The sequence below is a fragment of the Pleurodeles waltl genome, chromosome 5 (assembly GCF_031143425.1).
Source record: "Pleurodeles waltl isolate 20211129_DDA chromosome 5, aPleWal1.hap1.20221129, whole genome shotgun sequence".
Taxonomy (NCBI): Eukaryota; Metazoa; Chordata; class Amphibia; order Caudata; family Salamandridae; genus Pleurodeles; species Pleurodeles waltl.
In genome coordinates this window covers 196290408-196315513 of record NC_090444.1, presented here as the reverse complement: position 1 = coordinate 196315513, position 25106 = coordinate 196290408, and the positions used below count along the sequence as shown (strand labels likewise).

Sequence of the window (25106 nt, the reverse complement as noted above, 5' to 3'; positions counted from 1 at the left end):
AGGGCCCCCATCCAAATCACCAGGTGCCAAAGGCGTCGCAGGGGATCGGTCTCCCCACAGATGAGGTGACCTGGCCTCATAAAATTATTTCAGCTGGGCAGGGGTGGCTCCGGGTCCCAAACACTCAGGGAGGAGCGGAGAAGACCAGGAAGTAGGCTCCACTGACAGAGGCTCTTCCCGCAGCACATCAGGTGAGTGACAGGGTAAAGTTGAAGAACGTTTACCTTCTTCTACTTCTTTTCTTGTGACCCGAATGGCCCGAAGATGTTGAAAGGGATAAGGAGGAGTGGAGATGACTCCCCAAGAGGTCTGGAGACATTCCTCTTGAGTGAGACTGGGAGCAATGCGGAGTCGAGCGCCAGGCCGCCATGAACTTTAGGCACCACTCCCTCAAAGCCTTTGGGTTCATGGCTCGGCACACGGAGCACAACTTCGGGTCATGGTCACCGCAACCGCAACGCAAACACCAGCGACATCATGTGGTGACAGCCATTGCATGGTTTGAAGCCAGTCTTCCGAGACATCCTTCAATGCACCAAAGAAGTAAAAAAGACAGCAAAAAGGTCAAAGTTAGACAAAAAATTACTAGGATAGCTCTTCTCCGGATCTGCGTGTGGCACGTAAAGAAAAGAACTGACGTCAGTGCACCTGGGTGGTGCTTATATACGACTGTGAGATAATCACGGCAACCACAACACCAACGACAGATGCAAGTTGACCGACTGGGGAAAATTCCAAGGTAAGGACTCTGCAACTAGAAGTCTCTATCAGATAAATTTATTTTGTGATAAATAGCTGTGTACAGGTGCTGTCAGTTGGGTATGGTGAGGTGTCGGTCTAATTTTTCCACACATTTGTACACACATACTAAACACACACACACACACACACCTTCCCGCTCTCTGTCTGGAATGAGAATTAAATAAATGTTGTTTTTTTCACAGAATAATGTGTTTTCTCTCACTTAGTACTTCTACCAATCTCTATTACTCTCCCTCTCTACTGCCCCTTAAGTCTCTCACATGCCCCCTTCTTGTCGTATAACATATTTGAATATTACTAAGATTTTGTACTGGGTTTGCAAAAGTGACACAAATCAGTGGAAATTTTTTTTTTCCCCATTTTACTTTCCAGCGCAAAACTTTTGCACTGGAAATCCACCTGAAAGTAATGCAAAGCAGAGCATAGAACTGTTTAGCATTATCTATTACCCATCGGGTGTTCCATTTGTGCTGATTGGGGGTTCTCATGCAACCACTCATGGGTTTTGACGAAAACTCCTATTTACAAAAAAACGTAGACAGAGTTTTACATCAAAAAATAATGCCCATTTCAAACAGGCACTATCAAGGAGAAATGCTTTTATTTCTCCTTTCATTTCCGGCTTTGCATGTTTGCTGCAATGTACAGCACACATACATAGTGGAAAAAGTATTAAGTTAGTCAAAGCAAAGGGTTCCCTTCCAGTAAAAAAAAAAAAAACTATGCTAGACTCACCAAGCACCCTTGCATTAAAGTAACTGTGAGCTGATGCTAGGGAGAGGGGAGGAGAGTGCCATATCTTTGTAAATATGGCGCTCTCCTTCTCTCTCTGGTTAATAGACCCCCCCCATGTGCCAGCATGATTGTTGGGAAATCTGAAGCTCACATCCCCCACCAGTCTTACTGACCAAGCTACACCCCTGGGGCATGATGGCTTACAGAATAAAGCTTAGAACTTAGTTTACTATTAGTATGGTTATTCCAATGTGTATTTATTGTACGTTGTGTATGTTTTTATGGTTTTTATGATTGCCACATAAAGCTCTCTTTGAAATGAATTTTACTGACCAAGCTATGCCCCTGGTTGCCTGATGGCATACACAACACATATTAGTTTTTCATGTACATATTGCTATTATGTTGCCATCCCAAATGTCAAATAGTGCCAGCCATAAAAGTGCCATATTTCTTAAGTGGTATTATCTTGTGACACTTCACATTGTATGTATTTGTTTGAACGGGTCCTTTGTTAGAGCAGGGCAAACCTTTGCATGGAGGATTTTAACTTCCTTTATTTATTTTTTTACAAACTTGTTATTGATTTTCCAACTGAGGTGAATCAGTAACACTCATTGCAAGCATAATATATGACATAAAGCGTAACAACACTGGACAGCGACATTTTGACAATACTTATCTTGTAGATAAGACTAAAATATTTGTGGAATCCATACCTGCGTTGACCCTCCTTGCTCCCTGATCCAGCCCCTACCTTCCTTGCCGACTTCCTATAACTTTGTTAGACCATGGAGTGTCTGAGCGGGGTTCCAGGTGCCCAGCTTCTGCCCACCCCTTTAGTATCTTGTAGTGATTTTAGGGCAGCATCTTGCCTTGTATATGGGATGTTCTATGCCCATGCAAAATCCATCCCTTTAGCCTAAACCTCAACTGATGGGGCAGCCAACTTCTTCCAGGCCTATGCAATATCTCTCTAGACTACTATTAGGCCCAACCATAGGAGTGCCCCAGTCACGTGAAGTAGCACCAATCTGGGATTTCTCTGGATTCTCAAGCCCTACACCAGTCGCAGATTGCGACAATGAGAAGGGGCGGGGTGGTGCTCGCTTGGGGGGGTTTAAATAAAAATTAAAGAAATAAAAAGAAAAAGAACAAGCATTTGCAATGCACTAGGGTCTCACATTTCTCCGAGTTACAGCTATTAGCAGTTTTAAACTCCCAACCGGATTTTTCTTTCCACCTTGAAAGAAAAAAACAACACGATCGCGCTTCTCCAGTTCACTCAGTAATGAAACCTATCGGCAAACGTGCAATTAACTTTAACTTTAACGGCACTTTTTCCAATAGGTTTAATTTTGAGTGAACTGTAACAGGGTCGAAGTCATGCAAAGCGTTCGACTTCTGCCAAGCGAGATCGCACTGTAAAACAAAAGATAAAAAGTAGTCCACAAACCTGACAGGAAACAGTGAGCCTCGCATGTTTCCAGTACTTGGTCGCTGCGGTCGAAGAGGGCTAACCACCGGAAAAGTCATGACGTACGCATGCCTTCTACTAATGAAAGCAAGCAGATTTTAACAGGCAAGCCCACGAACCAATGAAAGACAACTGACATGACGTCAACGGGGCTCCAAACCCTTTTCTAATTCCTATAGCGTCTCACAAGCGAAATGCATGCGCAAGCGCATGTGACGCAGGCTCGACCCTAAAAACACTTACCTCCTCCACCACTCACCGCTACTGTGTCCCGAGTCTTTCCAGGCTGCAGACACAGGCTCCCAGCCTGCCCTGCAGTGAATCCTGATGCTGCTCTAAGCAGGGCGCTCCCTGGCAGACTGTGTTGCCGGGCTTGAGAGAGCCTACTGCACATGTGTTTGACTGGCCCAAGACGGCGAGCCAAACATGCATGCGCAATGAGGGGGAGTGCAAAGCACTCCCCCTCGCTGCTCTTCACCCCGTGGCCCCGCCATTTTAAAAGAAAGTTTATTATCCTTTTCTTTTAAAGGTTTTGCACCTGCCGCTGCTAGGGGGGCCTCCTCCGCCCTAATGGAGTAGCCGCCCCTGCCCTACACTCTCTCCAATCTCCCCAAAACACCTTACCAGAAGGGGGACAGCACAGGGCAACAGATAGGGTAAGTTCTCCAGGGAGCTTCTGCACCTCAAGCACCCTCCATTCAATATCAATCCCATGCGGCAGAGCCTAGCCCTGGTGTAGTATACTCAGTGGAGCAGATTCAGATGTATGTGTCTAAACTGTTAAGCTATGGCTGCCTCTCTGGGAGCCTCTTGGGCCTCTCTCCAATCATCATCAAGGGCTCCTATCTCCTGTTCCCCTGGCCTGCAAAGTTCCACGATAGGGTCTGGTACATTCCTCAACATCTTATATGTCTTCAATTGCTTATTTTTTTTATGTTCATGAAGAGGAGCTTAGCTTATAATGATGAGCACTCTGGTATCGCAGCTGTAGCCTGAAGCGCTGGCAGCAGTGTGCGCCCCAGTTACATGTATCTGAAAAACTGAAAGTGGTGTAGAGCATATTCCTCCCCTAATTCCTGAAAGGATCTCAACACACCATTGCCTAGAACATCCTACAAATTGAGATTCCAATATTGTCCTACACCAGGAAGTCTCACAAGGCCACAATCTGCAGAAAGAATGTGCCTCGCCACAGAGGCATCTCTAATGTTAGCCTGCCAATCTAGCCGGTAGCCTTGTTAGCCGCCGCCCATACACCCAGCACCACCCTGGTAGCCAGTGGAAGAGACCCTGGCACATCACTACCGTATAACAAGTGTGGGAGACCCTGTATACCCAAAGCCCTCCCATCAAGGGCGTAAGCTGGGTCCACAAACCCCCCAACCACCAATCGTTAATAATAAGAAGGTGAGCTGTGCAATAATGCAAGCAAACATCTAGCATGGCCACTCCTTCCTCAAACACCGGTCTGCAACACTTTTCTACTGAGATGCGTGTTATCCCCCCAGAGTAGCATCCACAGTAGTGTGTTAACTTTCACAAAGAAGGAACGGGCAATTGAGAAAGAGTGATTTTGCAAATGATAGAAGAGACGTGGCATCGCAATCATCTCAAAGATGGATGAGCATTCAACAAGGACAATGAAAGTGTATTCCAAAACTTAACATACCCCTATTGCCACTCCATCTATGGTACAAGGTTACCATCAAATGAACACTTTGTATTCCCAGTAACGAAGACTCTGAAATACCGGAACCCTGAGGATTGGATTGATATCCCCGACGCACATGGCATATCAGCCAGGCAAAAGGCTATAGGGCAGACCACCAATTACCGGGGGTTAATGCGTAGGCCTGGGTAGGTGCTAAATACATCTAGCATCTGCAGCGCTATAGGCCCTTATAAAGCCAGATCCCCCAAATACAGAAGTACATCATCTGTGTACAAGGAGATCTGGTCGCTCAATGCATCACCCCACTGAAAGCCTCTATACAGTGCGTCTATCCGTACCCAAGCTGCCAGTGGTTCAATTACCACTGCAAATAATAAGGAGGACAAGGCTCACCTCTCATCACTGGAAACCAGTCTCAGACCACCCCACACGAATCCTGACTCAGAGATTGGTGTGCAAAGACAAACATAGTTAATGAATTTAGGGCCACAGCCCAGTCAGGTAGGAAGAGCAAACATATAGGCCCAACCCACAGAGTTGAAGGCCGTCTGAAAATCGACTGGCGTTAAGGCCACTGATAAATTCTGCTGTGAGTGGCTGTCCACATCTCTCAAGCCTCTTGTGTCAGCTCCTGCCGGAGGAGGGTCTGTGTATGCAGTGGGTCCCTTAGAAGTCCTCATGCCCTGTGCCAGCAAAATGGCTTTCAAGATCTAAGATATGCTCCTCCAGGTTGTTGACTTTCTGTCTATCCTCTTCTTTCTGGCCTTTGAAGTAACTAAATATATGTCCCTGCAATATGGCTTTCTGGGCCTCCCTCAATACTCCTATCGAGGTCACTGAGCCCCGTTTTTCAGTGAAAAACTGCTTAGTCTGGTATTGACACATGTCTCTGAAATCATCTCGTCAAAGATACCATATGTCCAGCCTCCAACTTGCCCACATTCCCTTTGTTTGCCAGGCCAAAACCATCTCCACCGGGGAGTGGTCAGACAAGCCTGGTGAGAGATGTCTTATCTCCAACACCCTGTGACACTCCTGATCAGGCATGAAAAAGTATTCCCAACTGGCAAGAGACTGGTGGGCCCCGGAGCAAAAGGTATATCCTTGTTCTGTTGGGTGGCGTGCCTTCCACATATCTACCAGGTCAAGGTTGCGCACAAAAGCCGCCAATGCTGTGGGTACTCCTTCCCCACCTGCCCTGATTGTAGAGCGGTCCAGGCTCACATCACATACCCCATTAAGGTCTCCCCCCAAAATCCACAGGGCCTCCGGCAACTCCCTCACCAAGTCTCCCAATGTAGACAGAAAGCGTATTGTAAGTGGAGGCAGGGCATAGACACATATCAAGGACAAGGAGGTTGCCACATAGCGACCGCACCTTTCTTGCCACACCTTGGAGATTGTCAAGGGGGTATGCTTCCTGATCAAAATAGCCGTACCCCTGGAGCCCCTGTGGAAGCCCGCATGATAGATTTGAGGAACTTTGTTTCTAACCAGAAAAGGGCATCTATTACCCAGTAGATGGGTTTCCAGGATTAGGACTATCTCCTCCTCCATCCTCCTAGCTGCCCTAAGGACTGCCCCTCTCTTGAGCTTGTCCAATATTCCATTCACATTCCACAACACCATTCTAAGATACACTGGACTTATGGAGGCAATGCCTTCAGCTTCTAAGCGGGTAAGGCAGCCATAAATATGAGATGTCAGAATAATATGCCCACCACCTATGCATACATGCAGTGTGTCCACAGTGGACCCCCTCATAAGTGTGAAAAAAGGAAAACAACCCCCCCAACCCCCATCAGCCATGAAGGTGCATCTACGGGCCTAGCCAACAAGGTTATCTTGTGATAAACATCACCCCCTGCACCTATACCCCCTCGCTAACCAAAACCCACCCCAATGTGAAGGAAAACATGGCAACTATTCTTCTTTGGCTTCGAACACCCCCTGCAGATGAAACAATATCGCCTATAGATTGCTCAGTCTATCAGTCAGGAGAAGGGAGCCAGCACCAGCAAGAGACATGGCCATGTCTTTCATTTTGCTGTAAGGCCCGCTCTCCTTCGATTGAGCCCTTTTCTGTCTGCAACTTGACCTCCTGCACAAGGCTGTGTGCCATTCCTTCTGTGCCCCTCCTCCAGCCACTTGAAAAAATAGGATTTATCCTGAAAAATTATCTTTAGGTTGGCCAGAAATATAAACATGTATGTGAGGCCCTTGGCCTTGAGCTTGGTTTTGGCTTCTTGTAAAGAGGGTTATTGTTGTTGCACTTTCAAAGTATAATCTGGGAAGATAAGCATTGGGGTAGATGAGTACTTCACACGGTCCATGCTGCTCTTAGTATCGCTTCTCTATCAGCATAATTAAGCACCCTCATGATGAATGGTCTAGGCGGGGCAACCACCAGTGGCTTTGCAGTCGGGGCTGCGTGAGCATCCTCAATGATGAAAAACACTGATACCTCTTCTTTGGGGGCCCAGCTCGCCAGCCAGTCACACATGAACTTGGCAGGTAAAGCCCCCTCCGCTCCTTTAGGGTTGCCCTCAACTCTAAAGTTGTTCTGCCTCGACCTCCCTCCCACATCTTCAGCCCTAGCCTCTAGTTGAGTCACCATCCAGTGCAACATGGTCAAGCGCTCTCCATGAGTCTTGATAGTGTCTTCGTTTTGCAGGAGCTGATTTTCCACTTCTGTGACTCTGTGGGTTATATTAAGGAAATCTTGATAGATCAGTGTCCAGTCTACTTTCAATTCCCCCATCTTTTTCTCATGGTGACATTGAGGCCTTGAATAGCTAGCAGTATGGTTGCTGTCTGGGCACTTTCCTCCTCCAAAGCTGCGCCTCTCCTCCCTTTGCCCCGGCCTCTTCTGCAGGGGCAGATTGTTTGGCATATTCATCTGTCTTCTGCTGGGCAGCACCAGGCATATCCTATCAAAACGTAGTTGTAATCAACCCGCTGTCTCTTTCTTAGCTTTTCACTGAGAGGGATCCTCAATCAGCACTAGGACCCCCTGTGGCTGTGTACTTTCCCTTAGACCACCATTGACCTATGTCAGTTTGTCACAAGGTCTGTCAGTCATGGACTTCTGAGTACCTCTAGCAGGACCCAGTACACCAGTGAGAACTTTGTGAGTTATGCAACGCTAAGCAGATGCCAGCTTCCTTCAGCGTATCCAAGAGGGATCCTCTGGGTCCCCAAAACGACCACCAGCAGAGATCAGGCCACAGGGGGCACCCTGTATCACTCTCCAAATCATCTGGGATTTACTATTCACCCCACCTCTTTTTTATGCACTTTGTCTTATTTTTTGGGGAAGTGCCCCCCCACCAGAGACCAAGCACAAGAATTATAGTAACTGTGGAAGGGGGATGGTGGGAAGAGAACCTTCAGAAGGCAGGCTTATGCCAGCTCCAGAAGGAATTCTTTATTTGCCCACCTTAGTAGCCCCAGGCTGCAGTGAAGGCCCCAGCTGATACTTTTGCAAGGCTTTGCCAGCCCACCACTTTGCATCCTCACCAACTGCTGCGTGGCCCCTCTCCATGTCCACGGCCGTCGTAGGGAACGTCATGGCCCCTTTGATCGACTGCCGACCGATTTGGGCCCCATGGGCGATCCGCACTTGGATGCCGACTGCCTGTACTTGACCCGGCTCAAAGCCCCCGGGGAATGGCGGTGTTAACCAGATGGCCTGCATGTGTAGCCGAGCTCCATCGCAGACCGACCACCATGTTCCTCCTAACTTCCATTTTTAATTCTATTATTGCTGGACATGCTAATAAAAGATCATTTATTGGATGTATCATTTACCTGAAATACATTTCCAGTCATTTGGAGTTTCAGGGAATATTTGTGGTAATGCAACAAATAAGAGATTATGTTACTTATGCCAATATTTGTAAGATTACCATCAATTCAGCTTTACTCCATTTAGTGGAAGGCACGGAGAAAAAGGCCTTAGCTGTCTTTTGGTCTTTGAACAAGTTCAAGGGATTTATATAGGGCAACAATTTCAATTTTAAGGTATGCACGGATCACATACCCTTAAGAGAAATATTTATGAAAAAGGGTTCAGTAGCAGTGTCATGCAGAATCAGGTGCTGGGTCATTAACTTACAAGAATTTACGTTTGATGTTCAATATATACCTGAGGTCAAAAACATTGCAGTAAATTGCCTGTCCAGACTGGTGAATGATTCAGTGGATGAAAGCGAATCAGAAATGAGAGAAGGGGAAGAACGGCCGACAGGAGATGTGTGTGCAACAGCACAGGGTGCTATTTCTAAACAAGAATGGAAAGTAGAGATGGAAAATGACCAATTATTGGAAAAGGTAAGGATAATACTTTCTTAGGGTTGGAGATCAAAGGATGAAGACTGGGAACAAGTGAGGCCTTTCTGGATGGTCAGAGAAGAATTGTGGTAGCTGGTTGGTTGTGGTCAAAATGTACCACTCCCATGAAAGTTGTGAAACTTTTCCATAATGCTCTAGAAACGAGGGATGGGAGTATATGAAATTCAGGAAGAGTTGCCAGATATGCTGGAATGAGTGTGGACAGTACAGAACCTGGTGTTTGTAATGTTGAATAATCTGAAAGCGAGATGGGTGATGTTGGAAGGGACGTAGTCCATAGGAAGAATGAAATAGGTGTTTTTAAGTCTGGAGTTGGAATACATTGAGCAAGTAGTTGACCTTCTTGTCCTCCAAGGTTCCTCAAACACTATGGTGGGCCTGATACAGATCTTGGTGGAGGGGAATACTCCATCACAAACATGATGCATATCTTGTCCACCATATTAGTATGAGGAACACTTTATATTGTATGAAGATTGTAATACGGAGGATGTGATATCCATCACGTTTGTAAGGGAGTATTCCATTCCTGAGATCTAAATCAGGCCCTATGTTCCCAAATTAGCTATATATTTATTGCAGATTTCATTTTTGATGTAATAATTTCAAAATACTGTTTCCTTTACAACTATTATGATTTCATTGTTGTAAAGTTTTCATTTCTTTAACTTCATTTTTAGAAAGGAAGATGTGTGGTATCTTCAGCACCTATACCTTTTCCCAACTGCCTGTACAATGGAATCATCCAACCTCAAGGTTCTGGAACCCAAAGTCTGTTGTAGTGGATGAAGGCTGTTTAGCTGAGAGAGGCTGTTACCTGATCAGTGGCTGAGGTGTTTTCAATAAAGATCTCCCTTCAGTCACCTGGTCATTGCACCTCCTTTCAGAATGAGTTTAAATGTCACATGGTCTATAAAACGGTGTTGCACCCTTGGTGTAAAAGAAAAGGCTCTTAATTGGTTCACATCTTTTCTATCTGTCCAGTACCAATTCATTTTACCCCAATTTCATCCTCCATTCCATCCAATGTCTCCATTTTATCTACTAATGTTGAAGAACTTGGGCTCAACTCTTCGCTCCGACATGTATGTCACTCTTTTAGCTTCTCCTATTCACTATTGAGGGATTTTTCTACTGACTGGTGCAGATGACAAACAAATTACCATACCTCTTGACTTTAACTGTGATTCCACCAGAGCTAGCTTCCAGCCTTGCCTTCATGAAGCTACACGCTGGGTGAATAAAATGTTTGCAAGCTTAACTGCAGGCGTGCAAGGATTTTACTTATTGGAGGAGCATTTCAATATTGACTGAAAGCTGGTGGCCCTCTGAGCCCTTCTTCTATGGTTCCACATCATCTTTGAACAATCCCTTTTTATTTACCCCAGATTAATAAGGTTTCTGAGATCTGCTTCCATTAACTCACAATACTCAAGAAACACTTACCCCTAATCCCACACCCTTGCAGGTGCACAGTGCTCCTGGCTCTTCCTGGTTGCTGTCTAGACTACAGACATGCTTTCTACCTAGGTATACATAGGTACCCTCTGAATAGTTTACAAATTATTCAAAACCGTGATACGTTCCTTTTCGTTGTTTTCTCTAGGAGATGGTCTATCTACAAAAACATGGACAAGATGCATTGGTCTCCAATCGTCAAAATACAATGTTCGAAAACGTTGTGTCCTTTACAGACCAGCAAATACCTTTAAGCGTGACTTTTCTAAGGCAATCTTTTGCCGTTACCTGTCCATGAGATCTCTGCGTTCTTCCGCTGCCAAATTGCTGGAGAAGCAATAAATCCACAAGCCAGTGTGCCAATGTGGCCCTCTTTCTCGTTCTGGGGAGCTAAGCGTTGGAACCAATTTCACCTCCACATGAAAACCCAACAATCCAGTTGACTTTCCTCAAGCTTCTGAAATCCTTATCACTTTATATCTGCTTGATAATAATGAATGGGTCTCATTTTGTAACAAATTATATGTCGATGGTTGTTTTCTTCATGTATTTCTGTCAAAGTTTAAGAACTGTGCATTTTACATTTATATGTTGCATATTACGATGTGCGCACAAATATTAACATGTTGTGGTTTATTTCCAACTAACTTGTAACTGATTATATTGCATGAGCAAGTAAGCATTTTTAAAAAAGCAAATGCATTCCTTATTTAAATAAATAGACAACCCACATACCGTCTTCGTCTGTGCTTACAGTGACCCAGTCACTGTAGGTTCTCCCTTGCACATTCGAGGCAATGACCCTGAGCTCGTATTCCGAGTACGGCTGAAGACCTGTGGCTTTGTGACGTAGGGAAGCAGACGGATAGGGGAGCAGCCTGCGGTACAAGAGAAGCACCATCTTGTGAGACAGACGCGTGTTACTCTTTAGAACATTTAACATGCATTCCATTTATACAAATAACTGCATTGTTACACTAAACACCGCAAAATCAACGTCTTCTGTTGAATTTACACTGCATTAGGTAGACGAGAAGTTCCATACTCTAGAATGTCGCTGGGCGAGGGTCTGGGTCTCATCTGGAGCCGGTAGCTGGGTAAGCCGGGGGCGTTATTGCGAGCTGGTGGAGACCAGGCAACCTCAAGACTGGTTGAAGTGGCAGATGAAAGCCTGGGAGGCAGCACGCCATCTGGAGCTGTAGGAAAACATGGACGAATTAGAGCATGGAAAACTGTGCGGAACATATGCCGGAGTGCACTGAAATGCTCCATATACTGGACAAACTGTTCCCCCAGATTAAAAGCAATTCTTGCATGGACCATTTCATTCCACATTGTCACCGCTGAACTACCTCACCGCGGCTCGCCCCCGTAATGCTGCAAGACGATTTCAGATGTAAAACATTAGCTTGCTCTTCACCCATTACAGAACAATGTCCTTTTTGTTAAGAACAAGTTTGCGGATGCACATTTTCACAGCATGTTGAGCGTGTATTTTTTGCAAGGTCGAACTGGCCTAGGAAGCAACCTGGCAGTGCCAGAAGGGCTGGTCTTGTAAGTCAGTGTGTGGGCCTGTTTTTGGCTGTTTGTTGGACTACTTTATGGTCTGTTGGGCCTGTTTTCACTGATGATCTTAATATTACCACAAATAGTGCCTACAGCAAGCACAAATGCATGCACTCTCCCAAACCTTAGACAAGAACTATACAGCATAAGCTGCCCTATTGTGCAAATATGGACCATTTTTTATGCTATCTGATTCGCTAATGAAGGCTACTTTTATTTTGGTGCTCAGGCCTATATACTATCTCAGGATGACCCTGTCTAAAGGTAAATTTTAAATAAAATATGTCCAGGTTACTGCCCAGTTTGTCTACAAAAGAAGATGTAGCTGCTCCAGTGCAAGCAACCACCCTCAGGTGGTGGTAGTTGGCTATGCATGACACTATGCTGCATGTGCTGCCCTGCCTGCAGTTTCACAACCTACAGCGCTTAATTTGTTAAACGATAGGTGCTGATGTCCAAAGTTTTTCTCAGAAGTCTGTGTTCAGCTCAATTGAAGATCAGGACACCAAGTATCAAAGCTGTGTAGTCTTTAATTCACCATCAGACACTCCTTGCCTCTTTTTCCCACCACTGCAGGTTTTTTTTTATTCATCCCTCGTTCCGGATCACAGAGGCTTGAGAAAAAGTAAGTACAGTCCCCAAAAATGAGTGCCGGTGGGCCCCACATGAAACTGTTGGATCAAACAAAGCACTGGTTATGTGACCCAATGTAAGCTATCATTTATTTTCCTGACATTGCTTGCCCACATTACTGCATTTTGCAAATTCCAGATTCTTAAGTAGTGCTTCACTTGTGCAGGTGGCTGCTCAGATTGGGCAAAGGCCCTCATTTTTGTTGACCAGGACCTATGGTTTAGCATCAAGATTTTGACTCAGGGCAAGACAGAGAAAAGTGGAAAAGCAAACAGACACTAGAATTACTATAGTATATCCACCACACATCCTCATTCTCTGAGCCCAGTTTGAGTGTGGGTGAAGATGTTTGCCATCTTGTATTAGCCTTGACAAACTAAATTTTGGCCAGTTTGCAGGAAGGTAGACAGGAACTACTGCAACGGTAGGTAGGTCAGGGCCAGGGAACTTTTACCTCATTTTTCCTCATTGAGTGTGGAGCGGCCAGGACTCACCACCACACACTACTTAATACCAGGCATAAATGTCGCTCCTCCAGGCATCCATTTCAGAACACTTTCTGGCCCAGCAGAAGATCAAATGAGAACTGGATCTGCTGTTTGTTAACTGAGAGGACTGCACATGGTCTCTCTTGTACCCAGGATAAAGAAGCTGACTGCCTACGCTGATACAGAGAGATAACTAGCTGCAAGAGGCATTTTTCTGAAATTACCCAGCTAATCAGTGACAAATGGATCTGGACTGGACCTCTATTTCACGCCCCATCAGTTTCTATGTGCCACCCTGAGATCCTGGGGGATGAAGTGTACTCCTGTAGTCTATTTTGTTTTAAAGGACTTCGAAGGTGAAATCTTTATGCAGGATGAGCCTGATTGGTGTATCTGATCCACCCCCCATTGCGGTCAGCCTGACATTGTGGCTAGGTCCTGGTCTACCGTCAACAGAGTATCATTAGTGTATGCATCTTTTTGATGCTGTTTCTACTCAAAGCTCTAACAATTCATCTCTCTCTTTGATTTTTGTCATTTTGGGATCATTTTGTTTATTTAACTTTATTTTTTTGTTCAGTTTGGGATTTTTGCTGTTTGGCATTTTGACTTTATTACGATTTTGGGACTCCATAAATACTTTTCATATCATCCTAAATTATACCTGTTGTGTATTTCCCAACGGAAACTCAAAACATAAATTAAACATACAGTATTGTGCTGCATTATGCATTTGTTCTTTTTTGTTGTGCTGGTTTGTGAAATATTGTTCTGTAATTGTAAAATGTGCTAGTCTGATGTTGTTTATCACCTTGATGTAGTTGCTTTGTTGCTATGTGCTGTTATGCCATTGTTTAGCTGTGTTGCTGTGTTATTTTGGTTTGTGTCATTGCAATGCATGGTTTTTATGTTTTTTATTTTGTGTTTTAAGAGCTGTATTCCTGTATTGTTGTGGTGGTGTGCTATTTTGCATTACTGTGTTGTAATTTGTTGGGATGATTTGTTATTGTTTGTGTTTTTTTACTTTTGTGAAGCTTTACCGCACTGTGTACTTTTGCTGCTGTGCTGCTATGCTTTTGTTCTGTTGCTATTTCACTTTGTGTTATTGTTTTGTGTTCTGTAGTTACTTTCAACGCCTCAACAAATGCTGCTACATTTCCAGCTAAAAGCAGCATATTCTTTTAAAATTTCAGTGACAATCATTTACCATTGTATAAGCAGTGCTTCATTTGTCACAATATAAGCGCCAGGGCCCTCGCCAGGAGGCCACTGCAGGTTTTACCACCCATTGTCCTTGCCACTCCTATAAGTGTGACATTTCAGACTATTCTTGGCCCCAAAAGCTATAAGAAAGGCTTGGGCAGCAGTTATTAGTCATTTTAATGTATGTTGAATTAGCTTTTCACCTATGTGAGACACCAGCCAGCTGTACACCAGTAGTAGACACCTACTTAAAGTAGCACTTTCAGAGCGCACTTTATGTGATTCGGCCCTAAGGGTTCCTTGATAGGCTCATTTATCATGAGGAAAGAATGTGAAACTAGTGTGGGTGAAAAGAGCCATAGAGGTGAAATGGAATATAGGGGTGATAAAGAGGAGGGAGATAGGAGAAATAGAGAGAGCAAGAGAAGAGTAGGAACAGAGGAAAGGGAAGAAAAATAATTACGGGAAATGTGGGGAGAGTTGAGGCAGAAAATGGGGGAAATGAGGCGAAAGATGAGAAGCAGAGGACTCATAGCTTCTATTAATGATGTTCCCATGGTACCATATCACGGAGGGCAATGACACTTAACAATCAATATCTGATAAGATTAATAGTGCTTTATGTGTAATCAGCAGATCCCTGTGTAACCTGTGGGCCCCTTGGAGTAGATAAATATGAGTTCCACCCATTTGGGTGATATTATACATTATTACTTCTTATTTACAGCACCTTGACATATCAAAACTCAGAGTACAGCAAGAGCTTTGCAAAACACGCATTAATATCTATTCTATGTGGTCATTTTCATTCAACACCTACGATGCTTGTGTGTTTATTTTCCTAATAAAAAGTACAATAGGATTTACTCCTCCTCTGAAAGTTTCAGAGACATAATAGGAGGGAAAAGGTAGTTCCACAACGTTATCTAAATTTCACGACCGACATTTTATTTACGTGATTTATAGTTATATCGGCATACTCAAAACTGTTAGGATTTTTAATGTTTTTATCAATATTTCGCATTATTTTCCTCGGAGGCTCTTTAGTATCCGTGATAAAACACCGGTGGAGCTGACACGCTGTTTACAGTTATTCCCCTATAAGGTTCTCGGTAGGAAAAGTCATGTAGCGATCACGTTGATATATTGTCTGCAGGAAGCAATGCTGCTCAGACAGCTTACTTCATGTTTTACTGTTTCCCTCAGGGGCATACGCTTTACTTCCATCCTAGTGAATCAACGTGTTCACCAGCAAAAACATCGGCGTTTTGTAATCTTTGTGTGCATGATAACATATTGCCAAGATCAGGGAACACATTGCATTTCAATGTCTTCCTCTATAATAACACTGCAAAATGTGCAATATTCTGCAACACAGTGGCCCTCAGGTTTAATCTGCCTGGTAGCGTTTCTGGTCCGTATACAAGAACATATTTAACATTTTAAAACGCGAAAACCTCAACTCTCGATTATAATTAATTGTAATAGTCGGACTTTGAAATCAGCCAGGTTCGGACTTAATTAAACTAAAATTATAATGCAATATAATATTAACAGCATGTTCTTTATTTTATTACATTTACTGAATATTTCACCAATAATGACCAATACTGACTTTTGGTTTGTTCTATCAGACTATGGTCCTCAATAATCGCGGTGGCAGTCGGACTGCCGCTCTCATGGTGGTCTAGCTGCCTCATTATGACGTGGCAGAGTTGCCAAAGTCCGACCGCGACACTGCCAGGTTGCCACCAGTTGACAGCCTGTCGGTCTCAGCGGTTGTAATCGGCCAGGGTGACACTGCAGTTGGACTGCCATAGAAAGGCTGGCGGAATGGGGGTGTATTATGAGCCGGCGTCAATGTTAAGGCCCTGCAGTGAACTCGTAATAAATAGGGCCAGCGGTTTTCTGGCCGCACTGGCGATCAGGTGACGGTACGAGTTTGGCAGGCGGCCTCTGCCGCCCACCAAACTCATCATGAGGGCCAATGTCTTTTCTCACATTCAGTCCTGTGATTGTATTTTTAGTTGCTCATCAAGATATGGTGGATGATGGGGGGAAGTTTTTCTCTTGTCTCTAATATACCTCGCGCTCTAAGCACTGCACAAGGGCAGCAGCTACACCCAAACCAACAGAACTTGCTTGGAGTGAAGCTGCCTTTGGCAAAGTTTGTGATATACAAAAAAAACGTACATACATTGCCAGTTTTTATACAATTAGACCTCTTCCTGCAATTCAGCCACCTTACTGGAACTGGATGAGGTCCATGTGTCCTGCTACACAGCTCTTTTTTCTTTCGTCCTTATACTTTCAGCCAGCTGAAGTACCTAGCTTTTTAGGGAGCATTCCTAATTTTTTTGGTTCCTCATTGTTTGCCCTCTTTACATTAACCCTCAAAATTTAACTTGACCAGAGGAAGTTCAGAAAAATCACTGAGCAGCCACCTGTTCTGCCTCAAACAAGTATCCTAAACTCTAGAAACAATTCATCTGTCTTTTGCCTGTGTTAGACCCATCAATAGTTCATAATTTTCAGTGCTCTAAGTAGGGGCAGACAAAACCTTCACTGAAATGTTAGACAAGTTGGGAAACCTTGCTTCCACGAAGGTGCTGAAGTTTTATGACTTTGCTCAACTTCACCAATTGAGTTTTCCTGCTGAGGCCTAAACAGTTGGACTTTGTTGTAGCTACGCAAAGCCCTACCAAGAAGAGGATCGCATCCTGCATCTGGAAACCAGCCATGGACCTAAAGGTTGGTTGGCGATACTGGTGGGTGGGATCTTAGGTAGGGGGGGTTGGAGCTCTGGAGTGACAGGGAGCTGGCTTATGGGGACCTTTGTGGCGAGATGGTGGTCGTTGTGGCAGGAGACAATAGGCCTGATTCACAAAGGAAAATGTACACTGTTGTGTAAGAATGATTGTTGTGGCAGGAGACAACAGGCCTGATTCAGGAAGGTGCATTTACACTTTTGTGTAAGTTTACAGTTGTCTGTTACTAACAAAGGGATTTATGGGTAGCATCTTTAAGAGTGTAAAGCCTCCACACACAGGTCTTTTTTATATGGGGAGACTCCACACTCATAAAGATAGTACTGGTAAATACCTTTGTGAATAGCAAACAATTGTAAACTTACAAGAAAGTGTAAGTTTACCTTTTGTGAAACAGGCCCACATGTAGGAGTACGGGAGAGTACAACAAGGACTCTGTGTGGGGGAGACGGCTCTGAGTGAGCTTCCCACCAAGCAGCTGAAATCTGCATCCTGGCTTTTTTGGGAGTGGGAACACTTTCCTGCTGCTGCAATGGTTTCCTTAAACTGCGTCTCATTAAAAAAAAAAACCTTCATAAATTAAAACCTTTGAAGAAAATGCAATGATTTTATTTAAAACAACGTTTCCCAACCATTGTGGTGGCAGACTTTTCCACTTCCCACTTCTCTTCTCATACGCAGTAACTGGTGGCATGCACACTCTTTAGGTACATTTAATAACTTATACTTTCTTGGAGTTGGTTATGCTGTAGAACTCTCCATATTCCAAGTGACAGTCTGACATAATCCTCTCTATGTTGCTCCCTTATTTTCATTTTTAATGTGTGTTCTTCCTAACGGATCCAGCAGACTAAATTGGGGGAAATGCCAATTTTTGATGTAAGGAAGATCCTTGATAAGTGAGCTCATGTCTATAGTTCCGTTTGTGAGCTGGCTGTTCCATGCACAGACCTACGTTTGTCTGCCAATATGGCTGATTTTTCTTGCCAGGATTTCAGAAGTAATGACTTTGCCTCCAAGTTGTATGACCGTTTTCTATTTAGTTTTACAACAACCTTTGTCTCCCTGAGTCAGTAATACGGTAGGCTGTTGTGGAAATTCCAATATTGAGGAAGCTCCACACCAACCATAACACCAAAAAAAGATTGACTCATGCCCCAAGGCAATTAAAGTGATACTTTTTGAGATGGCTTGACGTTACCAATTAAATATTTTACTTGTTATGTATGAAGAGATTTGCGCACTGGTATTACACTGTGCTGATATTAATCTGGCATTAAATACTGCATCTATATGTTTCAAGGCTCAAGAAAACAATATTGGTTTTGATTTACACACAAGCTTTATTCATTGCAATGTTATGGATTACCAACAGCTTCACCCTTTCTAGAGCAAAGGATTTACGAATCCATTCCTGTACAATGGGCATGTTCACACCAGCTGCCAGATAAGTATTAATGGGTCAGCAACTAGATGGTTTCTTTATTGCAAATTACTGTAAGTACAGGGGCCATGACTGACACTGCACTGCAGCCCCTATCACAGCATTCCTATCTGCCTTCTACCAGCAATGTGAATTCTGTACCTTAAAGCAAAAGAGGTCATGAGCCACCTATCACAACACTTTTTGAAAAAGAAAATCAGTTAGAGATCAGTGAACACCAACATCATCAGCTATAATGACTAACCAGCTAAAGGAAGTAGACAAACAAACATGACACTGAAATGGAAAAACATTTTTCCTACAATATCACAAGCAGACTGTTAGACCACGTTTCCAGGTAGCATGTTTTCCTGTACAATGTAGGGTACCACAAGCGTTGGCTTCATTACCATTAGGATTTACTTTATTCCTGTTCCCGTTAATGATGATACTCTTCCAAAAAAATCAGTTTATAACTATGTGACAATACCCAGCAACTCATTAAAATGAAACCAGGAAATATAGAGCGAGGGAACAAATTCAGGATAGGGTGAGATATCAACAAAATGGCAAACTAGAATTGTATTTGGTTAGACCAGAAAGTCTTAGGGTGGTCATCCCCCCACTTTTTGCCCGCCTCCCTCCACTTTTCTGACACTGTTTTTGCTGGTTTTAGGACTCTGCACACTTTACCACTGCTAATCAGTGCTAACGTGCATATGCTCTCTCCCTTAAACATGGTAACATTGGCTCATTCCCAATTGGCATATTTGATTTCTTGTAAGTCCCTAGTAAAGCGCACTACATGTGCCCAGGGCCTGTTCATTGAATGCTACTAGTAGGCCTGCAGCACTGGTTTTGCCACCCACATATGTAGCCCATTAACCATGTCTCAGGCCTGGCATTGCAAGGCATGTGTGTGTAGTTTCACTGCCACTTTGACTCAGCATTTAAAAGTACTTGACAAACCTTAAAATCCTATTTCTCTACATATAGGTCACTCCTAACGTAGGCCCTAAGTAACCCAAAGGGCAGAGTGCTATGTAGGTAAAAGGCAGGACATGTACATGTGTGTTTTATATGTCCTAGTAGTAGAAAACTCCTAAATCAGTTTTCCACTGCTGTGAGGCCTGCTCCTTTCATAGATTAGCATTAGGGGTACCCTCATATACTGTTTGAGTGGTAGATTTTGATCAGAAAGGAGGAACCAGATCATATTTAGTATGGCCAGAATACAAAATCCTGGTTATTGGTGAAGTTGGATTTCATATTACTATTTTAGACATGCCACTTTTAGAAAGTGCAAAAAGAACAGTAGATGGATAGAAAATAGACCAAATCAAACATTCACCCCACTCACAGATCTGGGTTTAATCCATCAGTTTTTTTGCTCACCAAGCCATTCCAGTTTGGATCCAGCCATATGCAAATCTGTCTTGACCGTGTTCCCCATGGGAACAGCCCAGCCCAAACTGCCAAGCTGGGTCTTCCCTGGACCAGAAAAAAAGGTCCTGAGACTGGTTTCCAGATACCACCCACCTTCAAGCAAGCTAGCTTGAGTCTGGTGGCATAGTGAGCACGGGACCCACGTCTGGGCATACCCTTCCCACTTGGGGCGACAAATGCAAAAAGAACAGTTGATGGATGGAATGTAGATCAAATCAAACATTCACCCCCGTCATAGATCTGGGTTTAATCCATCAGTTTTTTTGCTCAACATTCCATTCCAGTTTGGACCCAGCCATATGCAAATCAGTCGTGACCCTGTTCCTCATGGGAATAGTTCAGCCCGAACTGCCAGGCCAGGTCTTCCCCTGGACCAGAAACAAGCATCCTGGGGCCGGTTTCAGAGTATCACCCGTCGTCAGGCAAACTAGCTTTAATCTGGTGGCATAGTGAGCACAGGATCCACGTCTGGGCATTCCGTCCATCATCTTCTCTTTTTGCATTTGTTGCCCCAAGTGGGAAGCGTATGCCACTTGATTCAAGATAGCCTAGTTGATGAAGAGTGATACCATGAAACAGGTCCTAGGATACTTGTTTCCGGTCCAGGGAGGACCTGGCTTGGCAGTTCGGGCTGGACTGTTCCCATGAGGAACAGGGTCAAGACTGATTTGCAAATGCCTGGGTCCAAACTGGGGTGGTGTGGTGAGCAAAAAAACAATGGATTAAACCCAGATTTTTGTGACTGGGGGTGAATGTTTGCATTGTTCAGCATTCCGTCCATCATCTGCTCTTTTTGCATTTGTTGCGCTAAGTGGAAAGGGTATGCCCAGGCGTGGGTCCCATACTCACTGTGCCACTGGATTCAAGCTAGCCTAGCTGATGAAGGGTGATACCCTGAAACCGGTCCTAGGATGCTTGTTTCTGGTGCTGGGAGGACTTGCCTTGACATTTCAGGCTGGACTGTTCCTATGAAGAACAGGGTCAAGATTGATTTGCATATGGCTGGATCCAAACTGGGGTGGCGTGGTGAGCAAAATAACGATGGATTAAACCCAGATCTTTGTGACTGGGATGAATGTTTGCATTGTTCAGCATTTCGTCCATCATCTATTCTCCATTTGTAGCCCCAAGTGGGAAGGGTATGCCCAAATGTAGGTCCCATGCTCACTGCACCACTGGATTCAAGCTAGTCTAGCTGATGAAGGGTGATACCCTGAAACCAGTCCTACGATGCTTGTTTCCGGTCCAGGGAGGACCTGGCGTGGTAGTTCAGGCTGGATTGTTCCCATGAGGAACAAGGTCAAGACTGATTTGTATATGGCTGGGTCCAAACTGGGGTGGTGTAGTGAGCAAAAAAACAATGGATTAAACCCAGATTCCGCCCATCATCTGTTCTTTTTGCATTTGTTGCCCCAAGTGGGAAGGGTATGCCCAGACGTGGGTCCTGTGCTCACTGCGCCACTGGATTCAAGCTAGCCTAGCTGATGAAGGGCGATACCCAGATATCGGTCCTAGGATATTTATTTACGGTTCATGGAGGACCTGGCATGGCAGTTCAGGCTGGACAGTTCCCATGAGGAACAGGGTCAAAACTGATTTGCATATGGCTGGGTTCAAACTGGGGTGGCGTGGTGAGCAAAAAAACAATGGATTAAACCCAGATCTTTGTGACTGGGGGTGAATGTTTGCATTGTTCAGCATTCCGTCCATCATGTGTTATTTTTGTATTTGTCGCCCCAAGTGGGAAGGGTATGCCTCGACGTGGGTCCCGTGCTCACTGTGCCACTGGATTCAAGCTAGCCTAGCTGATGAAGGGTGATACCCTGAAATCGGCCCTAGGATGCTTCTTTCTGGTCCAGGGAAGACCTGGCTTGGCAGTTCGGGCTGGACTGTTCCCATGAGGAACAGGGTCTAGACTGATTTGCATATGGCTGGGTCCAAACTGGGGTGGCATGGTGAGCAAAAAAACAATGGATTAAATCCAAATCTTTGTGATTGGGGGTGAATGTTTGCATTGTTCAGCATTCCGTCAGTCATCTGTTCTTTTTGCATTTGTCATCCCAAGTGAGAAGGGTATGCCCAGACATGGGTCCCATGCTCACTGTGCCACTGGATTTTAGTTAGCCTAGCTGATGAAGGGTGATATCCTGAAACCGGTCCTAGGATGCTTGTTTCTGGTCCAGGGAGGACCTGGCTTGGCAGTTCGGGCTTTGACTGTTCCCATGAGGAACAGGGTCTAGACTGATTTGCATATGGCTGAGTCCAAACTGGGGTGACGCAGTGAGCAAAAAAACAATGGATTAAACCCAGATCTTTATAACTGAGGGTGAATGTTTGCATTGTTCAGCATTCCGTCCATCATCTGTTCTTTTTGCACTTTTAGAAAGTAAGCAATTCGCTGCACTTAAAAGCCATCTGTGCCTTACAGCCTGTTTCCAATCAACCTCTGGGCTGGTTGACAGTTTCCTTGTGCATTTCATCTAGACAACGACAAACACAGGATACTCAGTCACACCTACACTCATCTGCATACTGAATGGGTCTTCCTGGGCTGGAAGGGTGCAGGGCCTGACACTTACATTTAAAAGGCTAGTGGCCTGCCCTCACAAAATGGACTGCCAAACCCCCTTCTTGGACCCTGGTAGATAGACCTGTATTGAAAGGGGACCTTGTGCACTTCAAAACCACTCTTTGAAGTCTCCCCTACTTCAATGGCATTATTGGGTATGTTAACTGGGTCCCTGCCCCACCAAATCAGACACTTCTGGACCTGAACCTGCAACCTGTCAAGAGGAACTGCCTGGCTGCACAAATGACTCATCTGGACTGCTTTCCTGAGAAGGACTGCTCTCCTGCTGTTGCCCTGCTGCATTGTTGACCTCTGACTTTGCTGAGAGGTGCTCTCCTAGGGCTTGGATTGAGCTTGCCTCCTGTTTTTTTTTACGTTTTGGGGCCAAAATGACTTAATCTCTTAGGAAACTCCTTATATGCTGAAAATTGACGCACAGCTTGCTGGAAACGACTCACAGCTTGCCTTGGGACGAGAAAATTGCTGCATAGCCGAACCGGAATGATGCAGCCCAACCTACAGAGTGAAGAATTGATTCAGCAACTGCCTTGCCACAGAAGATTTGACACATCGCCTTCTGGATCAACGCAACAGCTGTGACTTCTTCCCGCATGCCCAGGATTTTCCCTGCATCGTCCCTAGGCATCAAAAACATCCCTGCATCGCAGTGAGGAACCAAGACTGCGCGCCGGAAATCAAAGCAAAGCCCCTTGCAGCATGGAAAGAAACAATGCATCGTCTGTGTTGAGCTGGAAATTCCAACTCACACCCTATTTTTCCACGCATCTCCTACTCTGCGGTCTCCGTGCATGTTATTTTTGACACAAACCAGGTACTTGTGCAAACAAGAGACAACTGTTTTAAGATTTAAGACTCTTTTTAATCTTGCAAAAGTGATATCTCAACTTGTACTTTTTGAATCTTTATTGTTTTGACCTTAATTTAACCAGATATAATATCTTATAATTTTCTACACCTGTGTGGTTTATTTCTGTGGTGTTTTCAGTGTGTTACTGTATGATTTATTGCACAAATACTTTACACATTGCCTTCTAAGTTAAGCCTGACTGCTCAGTGCCAAGCTTCCAAAGGGTGGGCACAGGATAATTTGGATTATGTGTCACTTACCCTGACTAGTATTGTGGTCTCTATTTGGACAAAGGTGAATACCTATGCCAACTAGAGTCCCCATTTCTACCATATTTGAAGATCTTTTGCTCAGTCATATTTCCTTTTAGCAATATTAGCAACTTGGCAGAAAAAGAAGATGTCCCTAGATGTGACTTTGAAGAGTAACTGCCTGCAGAAGGACATTGTTCCCACTGCCCTCTGAAATTCCTACTTCAAGTAAGTTGTCCAAAACTGGAAGAGACTTTCCTGGTCTGGCCTTGAGGATTAACAAGATCGGAATCTCCTGTGCTCAGCCTGCTTTTCCAAAAACAATGGTCAACTATTTCCTGAAAATGCATCGGATATTGGCTGGTTCTTATCATCAAAACAGCCAAAAGGATCTCTGAAACAATACTAATGATCTTAGAACAAGAACCTTTGTTCAAAACAATGGTCAAGGATATCGCTGATAAAAAGAGACTAGAGGAGAGCAATTCAAAAATGGTTATTTATTCAAACGACTCTTGACCCATACCAAACTAAGGGCCAGATGTATCAAAGGGTTTTACCCATTCTGTGTCTATTGGAAAATGTGTTCATTCATATGGCCTTAAATACCCTTAAAAAAGGATGTTGCAAAGGTTTGACACAAAACAACTTATGACTATGTCAAAGATGATTTCTGCAATAATAAAGGCTTTGAATGACAGTGCAGTACAAAACAGAGAAGATACCCGAGGAACTGCTCATTCTCATCTAGTGAGGATTGAGGTGGAGATGAGGTTCTAGGTCTTAGCTCTTATACCATGAATAACTAGTCACCCTTTCTTCCAATAAATCCTGCCTTTATCAGGCATCCTTTTTAAGGAGAGGCAGTGGACGGCCAATTGCAAAACAAACAGAGAAGGGCAAGGACCACAGAGAAATAGGGAGTTAAAGAGCTCCCCAGAGAACTGCCAGAAGCAAAGGGAAGGCACAAGAATAGGGCTACTTGAGAGCATTGGGGTAAAGTGCTCAAATTTACAATCTACTTACATGAAATAATAAATGCTAAATAGGGGCCTGGAATTTATTTCAACCCACTTACACCAACTTCTGAAAATAGAATTGACCTAGAACAATTCTCCAGAAAAACAGGTTTAGATTTGTTTTACAAATGAAGGTCACGAAATATCAAAATACAATGGACCTAAGGTTAAAATCTTGCTTTACACCATCTAGCAATATGATACCATGGGAGGAATTTACTTTTGAAGAAGCAGTAATTACAGAACTTGGGGATTGTGCGAATAACCAACAATGAATACTTGATTACCTCTCGAAGAAGGAACAAGGGTTCTTGATTAATTTTTCAAAGAAGAAAGACATCATATATTTGTCTGCTAATAAAGGAGGAGCAATAGTCATTGCAAGCAAGACTGATCACAGTAGTGAATATGCCAC

At 44.1% G+C, this 25106-nt stretch overlaps 1 protein-coding gene across 1 annotated transcript in view; it reads right to left on the bottom strand.

Moving 5' to 3' along the window:
* Positions 1-25106, bottom strand: part of USH2A (usherin) — a 3586186-nt gene that overhangs the window by 1506353 nt on the left and 2054727 nt on the right. The window contains exons 39-40 of the mRNA XM_069233891.1: positions 11503-11653; positions 11193-11335 (exon numbers count right to left, since the gene is read on the bottom strand). Of these exons, the coding sequence (XP_069089992.1) occupies positions 11193-11335; positions 11503-11653 (294 nt within the window). The remainder of the gene's footprint in view (positions 1-11192; positions 11336-11502; positions 11654-25106) is intronic.